The 13561-nt window shown below is 34.6% G+C and overlaps 1 protein-coding gene across 1 annotated transcript; it reads left to right on the forward strand.

Moving 5' to 3' along the window:
* The first annotated feature begins 3505 nt into the window (after window positions 1–3505).
* LOC137408564 (guanine nucleotide-binding protein subunit beta-like protein 1) lies at window positions 3506–13328 on the forward strand. The gene is made up of 5 exons (XM_068095141.1): window positions 3506–3661; window positions 7611–7805; window positions 10245–10385; window positions 11669–11812; window positions 12635–13328. Exons 1-5 carry the CDS (start codon window positions 3547–3549, stop codon window positions 13036–13038), a joined length of 999 nt encoding a protein of 332 aa, XP_067951242.1. The 5' UTR covers window positions 3506–3546; the 3' UTR covers window positions 13039–13328.
* The last annotated feature ends 233 nt before the right edge of the window (window positions 13329–13561 follow it).

The following is a 13561-nucleotide window of genomic DNA, read 5'->3' on the forward strand; positions in this document are numbered from 1 at the left end:
CATGTAGGCAGTAGCAGCAAAATCACAGCTAATCTGTGAAACAATAAATCTAGTCACTGAGTACGCTCCAGCAACACTAACCAGGTTGAGATAATCACTCACTACGAATAAAAAAGAGGTTCAAAACACTGAGAACAATCGCTGTATGCTAAATCACCAGCAGATTCCACCACACACATCCTATCTTACCCCTAGTAGTAGCAAAAAGATGTGGTTATATTCTTCTAAGAGTATCTCCAAGCTGCTGTCACCATTTTATAGTTTGGTAATTACCAGTTGGTGTTATAGTTTGTCATCATTCGGGAAGTCCACTTAATATGACTAGCCAGCCCTAAACAGACGATAAAGTTAGAGGTTGACTTGCAATAAAATTCTCATTACAGTTATTTGGTATCAAAAGATTTACCATGTCTCACTCTGTTTTGTTGTAGGTGCCAAATATGGGGAAATGTGATTACAAGCTCTTAAATGGGGGTTTATAAACGCTAAAATATCTGGCTCACTACAATCTGACTAAATGCAGACATAGCCCAATCATTTGCTCTCAATTTTAACTCAATTTTTACTGCCGATAACAACATTATTCATAATGCTGTAATTTGCTTGGCTAGTGATAATGTTCATACTGGCATCACTACATCAGCTGCTGGAGTTATCAAACTTCTGCAGTAATTATACCACTGAAAAGAGCCTGGTTCCAACCTGCTTAGTGCGGTCTTGTTGAAGTCTCTGGCGCAATACATTGCACCATCACTTACTTTTATTTGCTTGCATTCGTTGAACACTGGCCGGGCATCGCTAGATTGAAGGCAAACCAATTTCGTAGGCCTACTCATTTTTTTTTAAAAGGCGACCGTAAGCATCCCTTGAATTACTGACCCAAATCCCTTTCTTATATTACATCTAAAGTTATCGATCATATCATCGTTCATGATATATGTCTAATCTTTGACAAAAATTAGTTGCCGGTTATGTGTCAGCATGTGTTTCGAAAAAAGCTGTGAGTCACAGTTGATACGCACTCTGATAGACCTGACACATTTTAACAATTCTAGAACACAAGTTGACATTATTGTACTAGATTTTAGTAAACCTTTGATACAGTTCCTCATGGTAAATTGCTATGTAAGTTATGAAGATATGGTCTAGATGACAAGTTGGTAACTGGACCGAACCCTGGCTCAGTAATAAAAGCTTGAGATTATCTATAAATGACTTACTCGCAGCCCACCCAACTAACATCAGTCGTTTTGTGCTGAGACCTTTGCTTTTTTTATGGTTAATAATGATGATCTCCCATTGTGTATTAGTTGTGAAAATACCCGCATAAAACTGTTTGTAGAGAAGGCAATTGTTTATCGACCAATCATCTGTCAGTCAGATAGCAACACTCTATAAGATGAATTAAACAAAATAGAACAGTGGGCCAGCGACTGGCTATTGAGCTTTAATATAGGTAAATGCACCCACAGTTCAACGCTACCCATAGCTATTTATACAGCCTATCATTTGAAGCATATCCCACTATTACATCCAGATAATTTTTTATATTTAGGGGTCAAAGTGCGTCAGTCAATGTTATATAATGACCATATTGGAATTAAACTCCAAAAGGCTAATGCTACACTCTAATATAGTGTGGCATATAAAATATATATAATATAGCATATATTATAGTATTTATGATAGTATATACAATGTATATAGTATATGTATAGTATATATATATATAGTATATGTATAGTATGGTGTACATATATAGTATAGTATTTATTTGTATATATTTGGTGATCATAATTATGGGACCACTTGAAACAAACACATTTTTTTTTGTTATTTCATATATTGTTCTGTCGGTATTATGTGAATTATTACAATATGCACATCCAATGAAAGCTCAGAATGTGCTGGATAAGAATATTATGTAAAACTAGCTTATATTTGCTTTATTAGTTTGATTTGGTACAGTATGACATTTTCGGCATGAAGTGATACAAAAATCCAAAGTAAATGATATTTTGATTTGTGGAAAACGCAACTTGATTTGACATAATTTTAGAGCATAGCTTTATAAAAGTGAACTGGTTGTGTTTTAAGTTCCTTTAGAGTATTTCTAGCATCCTAGTATTTGGTATGACACTTAAGCCTAGACTGACCTGATAGGATATAATAGGTGCCCATTAAACTTATTTTATTACTAGAGTGAACCTTTCATGGTAGACAGAGTGTCTAGAAAATATGCTTTTCACATATGTATTATATATATGGTCTGAAATTATAGGAAGTTTATGCCATAAATGAAAAAGATTATCTTGAAATTACCAGGCAGTTCCACTATTATGATCACCACTGTACATATTTAGTATAAATATATAGTATATGTGTAGCATAGTGTATATATATAGTGTATATATTTACTATATACTACTCATATATTTATAGCATATTATAGTATATAACATAGCATATATTATATGCTAATGAGAATTCTAAAGAATGCCTCATGTTCTGCCAGAAGAATTTCCTATTTTTACATGTTATCTAAAAGGTGTAGTTTGTACTCAAGTATGTCTAGACACTTTACCTTTGTCTTACCAATCTTAATAGAACTAAATGGTTTCTCTTGTGTAGAAGTTGCGTTTAGTGTATCACTTTATTTAGTTTATATGATTATCATAGCCTATACATGAACTATAATCTCACACAAGCAGTGAACGTAATTGCCAACGAAAATGCAACAATACTTCAAAGACACAAAAAGTTGCAAATGAAAAAACTGATTTTCATGTTCGGTCTACCTTTTGGCAGGATCAAATTGCATAGCTTGTTAGATATTAGTGCTAGTCAATGTAAGATGATTAATTATATTTGTGTATTTCTTATGTTCATGATTTCTTACGCTACTTTTGCTTGTTACATACATGTAATTAGTTTGTGCTTTGTGTGTTTTTGTTGGAAAGCTTTGACAGCTTATGCGGGTTGGCGGAGTGTCACTCGCTCTTATGAATGAGAATAAAGAGGTTATGCGGTTTTTGAAGTGTTTAACAGTAGAATATCGTTACAGTTAAGAATGTACTAGAACGTCCCAAGTGTATAACTTAAGTTCTGGTATAAAACAAGTAAATCACAAAACATCATTTTAATTTTTCATTAAAGATGGTTAAACTGATAATTACTGCAAAAAGAAATATAGAAAGGAAGAGACATTCTGTTGATTTCATGAACTAGCAAAATTTCCCAAATCATTAAGCATTCGAATTAGCAAAATTTGCCATTTGAATCTGATGGTCACTAGATGGTTTATACATTAGATACATTATACATAATATGTATTTTGTATTATTTGTATTATACGGTATGCTTATACCTATAAATATACAGTATATATACACGCTGTATTATTCTCCAAAATAAATCTTTTTCTACCAAGAACTAACTGTGTTAAAAATGTATTGTATGAAATAATACAACAATATTTTCAGTCTAAAGGTCTGCTTTTTTCAAGGAAATTCATGGGAAATTCAAAGAAGACATTTCTGAAGCACTATGGCTGACACCCTTTTTCCTGACACCATCGTCAGGACTGGTGAACATCTTGTCACAGCCCTATCGCATGTAACAATGCCATACGGCTCACTGGAACGACAACTCCTCATTGCTGGTATGTGATCATGTCATGTTCTTCTTCCGCTGACTTAACCTTTGTCCTGCGTGATCAAATTCGTGTTTCTGGTATTACTGATATTTCGCCAATTAAAGTTTGAGACTTGAATAATATCTTGAAATATTTAGAGATAGCAAAGAGATCTTGTAAATATTGAGATCAAAACAATGTACCTATCATTTTCAATAAATTCCCTAAGAACTCACCATGGTCTTCAGTGGGCCCCAGCAAAACAGATTTTAAACATCGCTGGTTTTAAAGCAAATCAAGTCGATGCACTAAAAACAGACTGTCCTGCTAGTATTAGTATGTTTGATTCATCAATTAAAATATGCTTGTATATTTAGTTGCTACTACTGTAGACGCTCCTATAACGTATACCTAACGTAAATTACAGATAACATAAAGAATTTATGTGAAGTTTTTGCTTCCTACTATGTAAAAAATTCTATATAACATAAAGTGTCAAATCAGTTGAGGTTCCAAATTGGATTTTAACATTGATTGAACTAACAGTGCCGTGCGTGTAGTTTTATATTTATTATATATACAACTTTCGCAACAATCTAGTTCGTCGTGATAGATCGTCAGATGTGTCGAAAAAACAGAGAATAGGGTTGCTGCGCAAAGTTCATAAATACAAAGGCGATCGATTGGGGCAGGTGTTACATTGTTGGGCCACCAATCCGAATGTCACGAGTTAGAGTATCGTCGGAAGTTATATTTTATCCTAACCTTGACCCCTGGATACAGATAGACGACGAACAGGTACTACTACTTTCTTTGTGAATTATTTGATTTTGCTTTTTTGTAGACATATAAAATATTTGTTATTATTTTTACTTTGCAGTGAAGATACTGTTTAGAAAAAGTAGGCAAATCGCCGTAAATTAACCTCAAAGATGTGCGCTCTTCATCAACTTGTTGTAAAATTACCTCCATAATGGTTTATGAAAACAGTGAGGTTGATCATAAAAAGAGGAAATTTGTCAGTGCAAACTAATAATAGTGCAGTTACGGTACAGCCCACAAATTGAAAAAGTCAAGTTTTTTCTTTTTGTATGCCAAAGGGGTGAGTTTGAAAAAATCATTTACTGTTCTTATAACGTAAGATCCCTAAAACGTAAGGTTCCGGAAAGGAATTATTTACGTTGTAGGATCGCCTTCTGTATCACTTTTAGGCCTACAGCGCCTTCAGGATACGATTACCCTGATATACGATTTTTTCACCTTGCCATACAAATCTTATTTCACCAGAATTCAACAAAATTTTCGTGCAAGTTCAAATTTGGCAGTCGATGTGCTTATTATGTACGTCAAAATAACAAAAACGCCGAAATGCTATTTGCCAAAAATGTTTTCATATCGCCTGAAAGAGACGATATGACCAATTTCTCTCAGTTCAGCAATTCTCATGTCTAAAATGATAATATTTCCCTTTAAAACCTGAAGCAAAGTTGGAGTTGCGATCCCTTCAAACAGAAGGTTTGTTTGTCAAACAACTTCTCTTAACCAGCTAACAAAAATCCACTTTATTACGAAAACAGCATCGTTCGGATTTTCTTGCCGAATTGGGTTTTAAAAGGTTTTTAAACAGGCCCGCTAAAAGTGATAGTGGAAGCGAAGACAGAAACTGATGAGTGATAAAATTTTAGTGATAAAAAGTTGAAGTTCAGTAAAAGAGTTAAAAATACATACTAAAACTTATTTTCAAGTGTATGTGTTTAGTAAGCCTTATTTGAGGTGAATTCAAAGTTTATGTTATACATGCGTCTGTCTTGAAGGTAAGAACTCCCTGCGGTACATGATAGTGTTATATTTTATTGCTGATCTATAGTTACTAAGGTTAACATAATATTTTGTTACTGATTTTTAATATGTACAACACTTGTATAAAATTTGGACCATTTTTACCTGGAATGTTTGTATTACATAATTACTATGGTTTCTATACCCCTACATACGCTTTTTTCACCATATGATGCCAACCCTGGAATGGATTGAAATGGTATCATGAGGGTGCGCTATATATTCTCTCTATTGTTTTTACATTAGAATCACTTCAAAAATTATATTTTTTACAGTAATAAGTATAAAAAAAATTTGGATTTCTTCGTTTTTCGGATGTACTCAAACTTTGATTTAATATTAAAATAATCTATTTTTAGTTGATAACTATGTGTGAAAAAAGCTAGTATAAACTAAGATCTTATGGTAATTGTTGATTATATTATCTGCTTGCTAGCTTCTTCGTCATGACTCATTCTCTCAGCCATTTTTCCTGTCACCTTTCCGTACAACGTTTTGGTCTTTGAGCTTCTATAAAATTCCCTCTTTGCAAATTTACACCCTCCTGTCATCTATGTGGTCATCGATGGCATATATGTCATGATTCTCAGCACTCTGGTCTTGATTCTCCATACCATTGGAAGCTTCATCCCCACGATTGACACTCTTACACAGGTGCTTTATACCCCGCACCGCTACAGAGACTATAGCGATTAAGAGTGCTGGTCCGGCCAGACAAATTCCAATCATAAAAAAAGTTGTATCGTCCAAACTCCAACCTTTTGGTAGTCTCAGGTCTGCTGTGCTTGTTGCTCGCGGTGAAGACTGCATTTCTTCTTGCTTCCTATCTGTCAATGTTGGAGTATATGTCGATTAGTGACCTGTATCCGTGTCATTATGACGAATACTAAAGGCGGTTGATTGAATTTACTGTGATAATCCATTTGAAGTATAGCAATGCGACGTTTGTTTTATTTCTCAGCTTATGGAAATAGAAATGCTTGTGTTTTCTTGCTGTCTAATCTGTTCCCAAGCTCAATTATATGTACTTTAAATGTGCTTAAAAGGGACAAGGAAGCACTTCATTGTATGCAAAGTAGTCACTCAACCTCAGGTCGATGTTTCAATCAATTCTGGTGACAAACCTAGATTAATAAATCTCACTTTGTCACTGTGTCTGTCTGTTAGTCTGCATAAATGTTATTCTTTTCCACATTTTTCATTCAGGCTCATCCAAACTGCACACACATGTTTGATACCTTTCACCAGGTTGCCAAAAGTATTTGGTTTAAAACTCCATCTGGTTCCTGAGAACCAGCTTCTTAAACACCCGTCTGCTGGTTATCTTATTGAAAATGGCGGAAATTCTGGGCATCACCAGGCCTACTGCTAGTCATCTCTAACACACATACCCCACCTGTTCATGCTATTCATTGGGTTTTTTAAAAGTTTGTTGGTTTCAGATTTCTATTGCCTTATAAAACCATTTTATATTTAGCAGTGCCATGCTGTTGCTCTGAATCTCAATATGTTATTACATTCTCAAAACCAAATGAGACGTAGCTACATAATCTCCCTATATCTAAGAATATAGGGCTTAAAGAAGTACAAAAACATGTGTTTAATTAGTGACAGTAATTAATGCCTCATTCTGTTCTGCAATTATTTCTAGCGGTTAAACTGCGTTCATTCGAAGGGGTATATTTGCCAAAACCAAGTGCAAAAAACTAAAAGCATTGGATACTGATACAATGGTTCTGAGCCATAGGTTATCAATATTGCACTGTGTAGACAGCTTTGTAATCCTGCAATCAGCAATTCTTAAACGCATTGCTTAAAAAAGGTCAAAAAGTGGAAAAAACTTTTGACCTGTAATTGGCAAATCATGAAAATATGAAAGCAATTTAGATTGTTTTTATTCATTTTCATAAATGGCTTTGATACCAATGTCGGCTCACAACGTTTCAATGTATACTCTGGTTCCATATTTACTGTATATACACGATCTCGCATATCAGCTTTAGGTTGAACTAGTCGAATCTCTATGTGAAGATTATTTGCAGAGATCCTTGGCTTGTCAGTCTATAAATCATCATTGTAGTTCACGTCGATGTCAAGGCTTGTCTATATTCTGTGTAGCCTACTTGCTTCGTTACAGGTACAGATGCTGGTCATGTGGTTATATGGGATTTGTCTATTCAGTCAATTGTCCAAAACTTGAACCTTCATTCCAACACAGTCCTTTTCATTCATCCTCTCCAATATTGCAACTCAATAGTTGCTTATACAAGAGAACAAAAGGTTGTCTTCCTTCTGTGGTGCAGTGACAAGAGACAACTCCATATCAAAAAAGGTTGGTGCTATTAAAAGTTCCACTTTGGTGATTCTTGAAGGATATTATGAAAGTGATTAAATTGATTGTAGAAGAATATTATTGAAACAGTGCAATTATACTTTATCAGACGTTGTGGTGATATGAGTGGTTGTTTTATTGATCTTAAAAGGGTAAGAAAACCTCCATTTTGGCCTATTCTCATATTCACTGTTCTACTTTATGGTTACTAGTACCCTGGCAGTTGAGTGCGCTGGGAGAGATGGTCAGAGGTAATAAATATCTGCACAGTTTTTTTAAGTGTGTCTAGGTGATCAATTGGTGCAGATGGGAGAGTGTTGGTCTACAAAGCTGAAAGTTGCAAGTTCGAATCCCATCGAAAGCATTATTTTTCTCTAATATCCAAGTGTGGCTCTAGACGAACAGACACAGCTCCTATTATTATAGTAAAGATTTTTCTGACAAGACTTGTAGTTGTTTCGCAGATAAATATAAGTGCTGATGTGTGATGAGCTTTATTCAATGCGTTCATTTAATGTTATAATGTGAGCCAGACCAGTTTAAAGCTTGGTAATAGTGTTTATAGTGACCCAACTGCCCGTCATTTGTGTTTCAATTCAAATAAAATTCAAACATTATTTTTACTTGAAGCAAATTAGGCTGCATTTTGTGCTTCTCTATAGTGATAAACATTAGCTACATGAAATCAGTTTTATCACGAATGTGTTCAATTCTGTTATTTATGTTGGTCCATATTGTTTAACACATGTGCCTACCGCATATTTATTAGTCATTTTGTGACTTTCTCAGGATACTGACAGCATGCAGAATTTGACAGCACACATTTTCTAAAATAAAAAGCTACATCTACGATCTACATTTATGGCCTATCTCGCTGATTTTTTTTTTAATTTTCGAGATGGTTTCTTTTAATGCGATGCTTTTAGGAGTGAAAGTTGAAACATTTGCTTTTGTTTACGTGATAATTTGGCCTCCTCACATCAAGCTAAGTTTGGTTTTCAAGTTATTTAAAATGTTGAATACTTCATACCAAGCTCAACAATTAAAATTATGTCAAGTGCTGTTTAATTAAATTCTAGTGAACTTTATCAGATAGATATCTTTCTATTATTTGAGATTTTGTTTGTTGTTCTAAGAAAGGATCACACTCAAACTCTTATCTCTGGACTAGGTCTGCAACGGTAAAAATTACATCAAATTGAGGCTCGATGTCTTAGCTTTATATTAATATTATTTTCATATCCTTAAATGGTTCATGTTCTACGTTAACAAGGAAGCCTTTGATTTGTTGTTAGATGAGTGATGTGTGGCAAGGTTAATCTGTTATTGCAACGTTATGTTGGTGATAGTTTTGATATCACTATTACTGTTCTTGGTTTTTTTTAAATTAAGTTACGTCTGTGAAATTCTGAACAATTTGCAAAATATTGTGTTTATAGCTTAATACAATAGCTCATTAAAAAAGGAGATTTTCAGCTGTACGTTCACTAAGTTTCCATACAGTGATAGGGTAGTGACACACCCCCGTATGGTGCTGTAATGCCATCATGAAAACAGCCGTGTCACTCTTATTCTGTCATGATTCAGCTTTGCTGTTTGGAAGTGAAACACCCATGTTAGAAGCCATCTTTGTGCCATGTAAATGACCTTAGCAAACAATTGTGATGCACTTGTGCATGCTCATAGGTCTTGCTACCTTGACATACAACATAGCACACCCATCACTCTACTATGAGTGCACTATATAAACATGATCTGCTTGTCTGTCAGAATTGAAGTTCGGTACTGGCACATTCATGAGTCGCTACACTATCGCTGTATGGAAACTTAGTAATTGATAGAGAATGACTCTAAGAAGTTATTTCAAAGGGTAGTAAAATCAGCTATAAAACCTAGCGGTGTTTTAGAGTTGCAGTCTGTCCAACAACTATATGACTACCACCTAGCCATAAAAAGCTTAGGTTAATAGCATCAGAAGCCACACCAATCTTAGTTTTGACAAAGCTACCCGCAGAACATTTGTCTACAATAAAATTTAAAGTGAATCTACGCAAACACTGTTTTAGATCTAAGTGTATATCGTATCTTAATCACAATTTTTACCAATTGATACGATTTTTATGGTGTTACATTTTTTTTATGTATTTTCCAGTCAGCATCAGTTTTTTTATGAGCATATATACAAACATTTTATTTCTCTTACTGAGACAAATACACACACTTGCTTGCTTGCTTGCTTACTTGCTTAATATGTGACTGGCAGTTGATAAAAAAAAGCTTAGGGCAATCATTTTTTTCTGTCTTGTAAAAGTAAGGGAGTTGTCAGTAACCGCTCTGTCATGTCAAACAGCACATGCTGTGTTCTAGTAGCTGAGTGGTGATGTTTAGTAGCTGGCTTTCCAATTGCTAGGTTAAACACCAACTTCTGTTGATTTACAGAAATACAACCAGTAGAAAGTCCCTGCCCAACATTCTGTCCTGCTGCGTCCTGTCGACTTTCCGGTACATCTGCAATGTCCTGTCTCGCCATCCCTTGTGACAAAAGTGTGCAGCTCTATTCTATTGAACCATCTTCTGCAGGTCTGTATTTACACAAAGATTTTTAACATATAGAGTAGCAGTAGGTGAATCTATTTACTATTTGATAATTTCACAGTTTGTACATTTCTGACCATTGTGTACACGATCGTTCTTCAAAACCTAAGATTGTATTTCATCTTAGTTGAGGCGATTTCTCTTCCAGATGACCCTTTTTAGCTTTGAAATGTGATGAAATATCCGAAGTGCTAGGCTGTTGCTATATTGTGAGTTGTTATGTAAGTAGGATATCCTCAGCACTCTCATTTTTTAACATACAATATCAAGTTTGAGGAAATATTTAACTCCCAAATATCTGCAGTTTCTCAAAGTTTCTCAAAACTTTGCAAGTGAAAATGTTGATAAAAATTAAAAAAGTAACTTTAAAAGAGTGAATATAAACATATTAAGTCGAGTTAGTTAAAACATTGATTAGTTTAAATGAAAATAAAATACTCAGGGTATCTGTTTCGCCATCTCCATTTTCGTACCTCTCATCATTAAACCTGCACTTCCGTTTGTATCTCTCTAAAGTTGTTGCTTCTGTTTCATCTCTAAGGTGATAAAACAGCAAAAACCTTTTTATTGGCTGTTATTATTTCATCAATTTTTATACATAATAGATTTTTTTCATTTACATGTATTATTATAGTTAAATATAATGAATTTGTTTTAATATTATGTGTAAGCTACCCGCAGTATTTATTGAGGAGTTATCATTGGTTTTTGCTTTGTGTATCTTTATGGAATATTTGTTCCAACATAATAAACGATAAAAATAATGGACTTTCATGGACGATAAAAATGAAATGTAATTAAATTAAGAATTCCATTTGTCATAAAGTCACATTAATTTCCTTGACAAGCAATAGTTAAACTGATGATGAGATGGTGTCACATGTAGAGAGGCAGCCATATTGCTAAAGACAAGACTACTAACTAATACCGACCAATCATAAAGCGGAGCCACAGGAAATGACTTTAGCGCTAGCAGCTAAAAGTTAGAGTAGTAACCTGACTTATCAAGATATTTACACATTTTTCAAAGACTGGTAATTGATGGATTTTTTCCAAACATATTTTCTAAAAGGACTCGATATTTTATACCATGCGGAATGTTGTGTCAGTTTTTGACAATATTAAAAAAAAATTCCACAGATGTGCTCCAAACCTCGCTTAGCAGTTGTTTCTTGTGCTTGTTTCCCTAATCTAACAGAAAAGCCAATCATATTCCAAGTTATTGGGACCATGTTATTGTTGCCAATAATCTACTTTCTGGTTGGTAGACATCGTGGCGATGGACGGTATGAAGCTGAGTGCTGAGGCTATGGTGACTTGTATGAAGGCATTTGTGAGGGATGACTCATCTGGAGTTTTTCTTCTCGTCGGTACAGAAGCAGGCAATGTCAATTTATTCAACTACAATGCAGGTTTGTCACAGTTCCTTTCAATTGTCTCTGTTGAGAAGATAACTTCTTATTGCAGAATCTTAATTTATGCCGGCTTTCAAACTTCTTGTGAGTCCTACATTTCGTTAGTGTACCTAAAAGTGTATTTTTCTTAAAAGGTTGCACATGTGATTACTTTATTATTCATTGAGGGCTGATATACATGTGTTCTTGGATCTGATTATCATCCTTTTCTACAGAGGTCAAACTATATGTTCTGTTTTAATAAGAGGAATATATGTTCCTTTTATAATTAAGAAGGAATATATGTTCCTTATTAACAGACAAGCAATAAGCTTGTCTCTTGGCTTTAAAATAGTGGAACCTTTATTTACAATTACCTCAACATACGAATTTTCCAACAAGAGACGCGAATTTTTAGCAAACAGTTGATCCTTAGGCTAGTGTAATTTCTAACATACGATGTCCAAACTTTTTCGAAACATTGTAGTTACATCAGCCGAAGTGAATAGGCTGGTAAAAATTAAGAAATTTAAAACCGACTCTGCGCCTACCTTGATCCACTCAATTTTATTTCTGAAGGATTGTAAGCTTTGGGACCAAAATATGTTTAGCTAAAAAGAACGTCTCTTTTAGATTCTAAGGTTTCAACCTTGCGAGAGGTTTTTGATTAAAATTTTTGCTGGCAGTCAATATGCAGAACATACATGTGCTCACTCACATCGATCCATTAGAGGGAGCTGTGATATATTACTGTAGGAGATGATATCAAAGTCAATGCTAATATTTATATCTTGAAACCTTAGCATAAAGAAATGACAAACTTCGTTGTATTCATTCCAGAAACAAAACAAACCGACAGCCTCTCATCCCTCAACACTCACAATGAGGAGCCCGTGCTAACATTAGACTTTATTGTTAACAGTAAGTTTGGGGTGACTGCTGGAGCCTCCGGTAGGATATCGGTGTGGAAATGTGACAATTCAACGCTTCGTAGCCATTTATCCATTGAGACACCTAGCAAAGGGTACAATAGCGTTAGACTGAGGTCCGATGCGAAGTTAATTATAGCCTGTGCTTGGGATGGAATGGTGAGATTATATGGCCCAAAGAAGGGAACATGCTTAGCTATATTAGATTTTCACAGAGAAAGTGTGACTGCAGTCTCATTTGATACAGACAATCGTTTTGTGACCTCGTCTAAAGATAAAGCTCTCTGTTTATGGAGTTTGTACGCAAATAAATAATTTTCCATAATATTTGCTTGTCATGAGTATTCCATGAATACTAATCATGTTTCAATTCATTTCAGCCTGTGGACCTTGTTGTGCGTCTGACGTTCAATTAGCTGCATGGCAAGAATATCACTGCTAGTTTCACAAGTCAATAATGGTGTTTTATTATTTTACATTTGTCACTGGTTTTGCTAGAGATAGATGTACTTGCTACAAGAAATCAATGCGTGCAGTTTGTGTAAAATTGATTAACTGTAAGCTTGCAATGTCCAGACATGTTTTTGCTGATCAAATCTACAATAGACCCAGTCGTCCCATGGTGATATTGCAAGATTGATTTGGTTTTTGTATCTATTCTATCAATAACCTCAAAAGTCCTTGTAGATTCTTTTTAGCAATGAATTATTCCTCAAAAACCAGAGGAAACTGTTAAAAACCATTCACACTGTCGTAGACTCACTATATTGCCAGGTATCTAGGAAATATGGCAGCTCATGACCCGAAAAAAATATATAACATGAATATATAGATATTA

This window comes from Watersipora subatra, chromosome 11, assembly GCF_963576615.1.
Source record: "Watersipora subatra chromosome 11, tzWatSuba1.1, whole genome shotgun sequence".
NCBI classification, from domain to species: Eukaryota; Metazoa; Bryozoa; class Gymnolaemata; order Cheilostomatida; family Watersiporidae; genus Watersipora; species Watersipora subatra.

What these genes read in the sequence shown, in the direction of transcription:
- LOC137408564 (XM_068095141.1), top strand. Translation starts at nt 3,547, where the DNA reads ATGGCTGACACCCTTTTTCCTGACACCATCGTCAGGACTGGTGAACAT. An exon ending in ACGACAACTCCTCATTGCTG is followed by an intron (nt 3,662 to 7,610) that starts GTATGTGATCAT and finishes GCTTCGTTACAG; the next exon opens with GTACAGATGCTGGTCATGTG. An exon ending in ACAACTCCATATCAAAAAAG is followed by an intron (nt 7,806 to 10,244) that starts GTTGGTGCTATT and finishes GTTGATTTACAG; the next exon opens with AAATACAACCAGTAGAAAGT.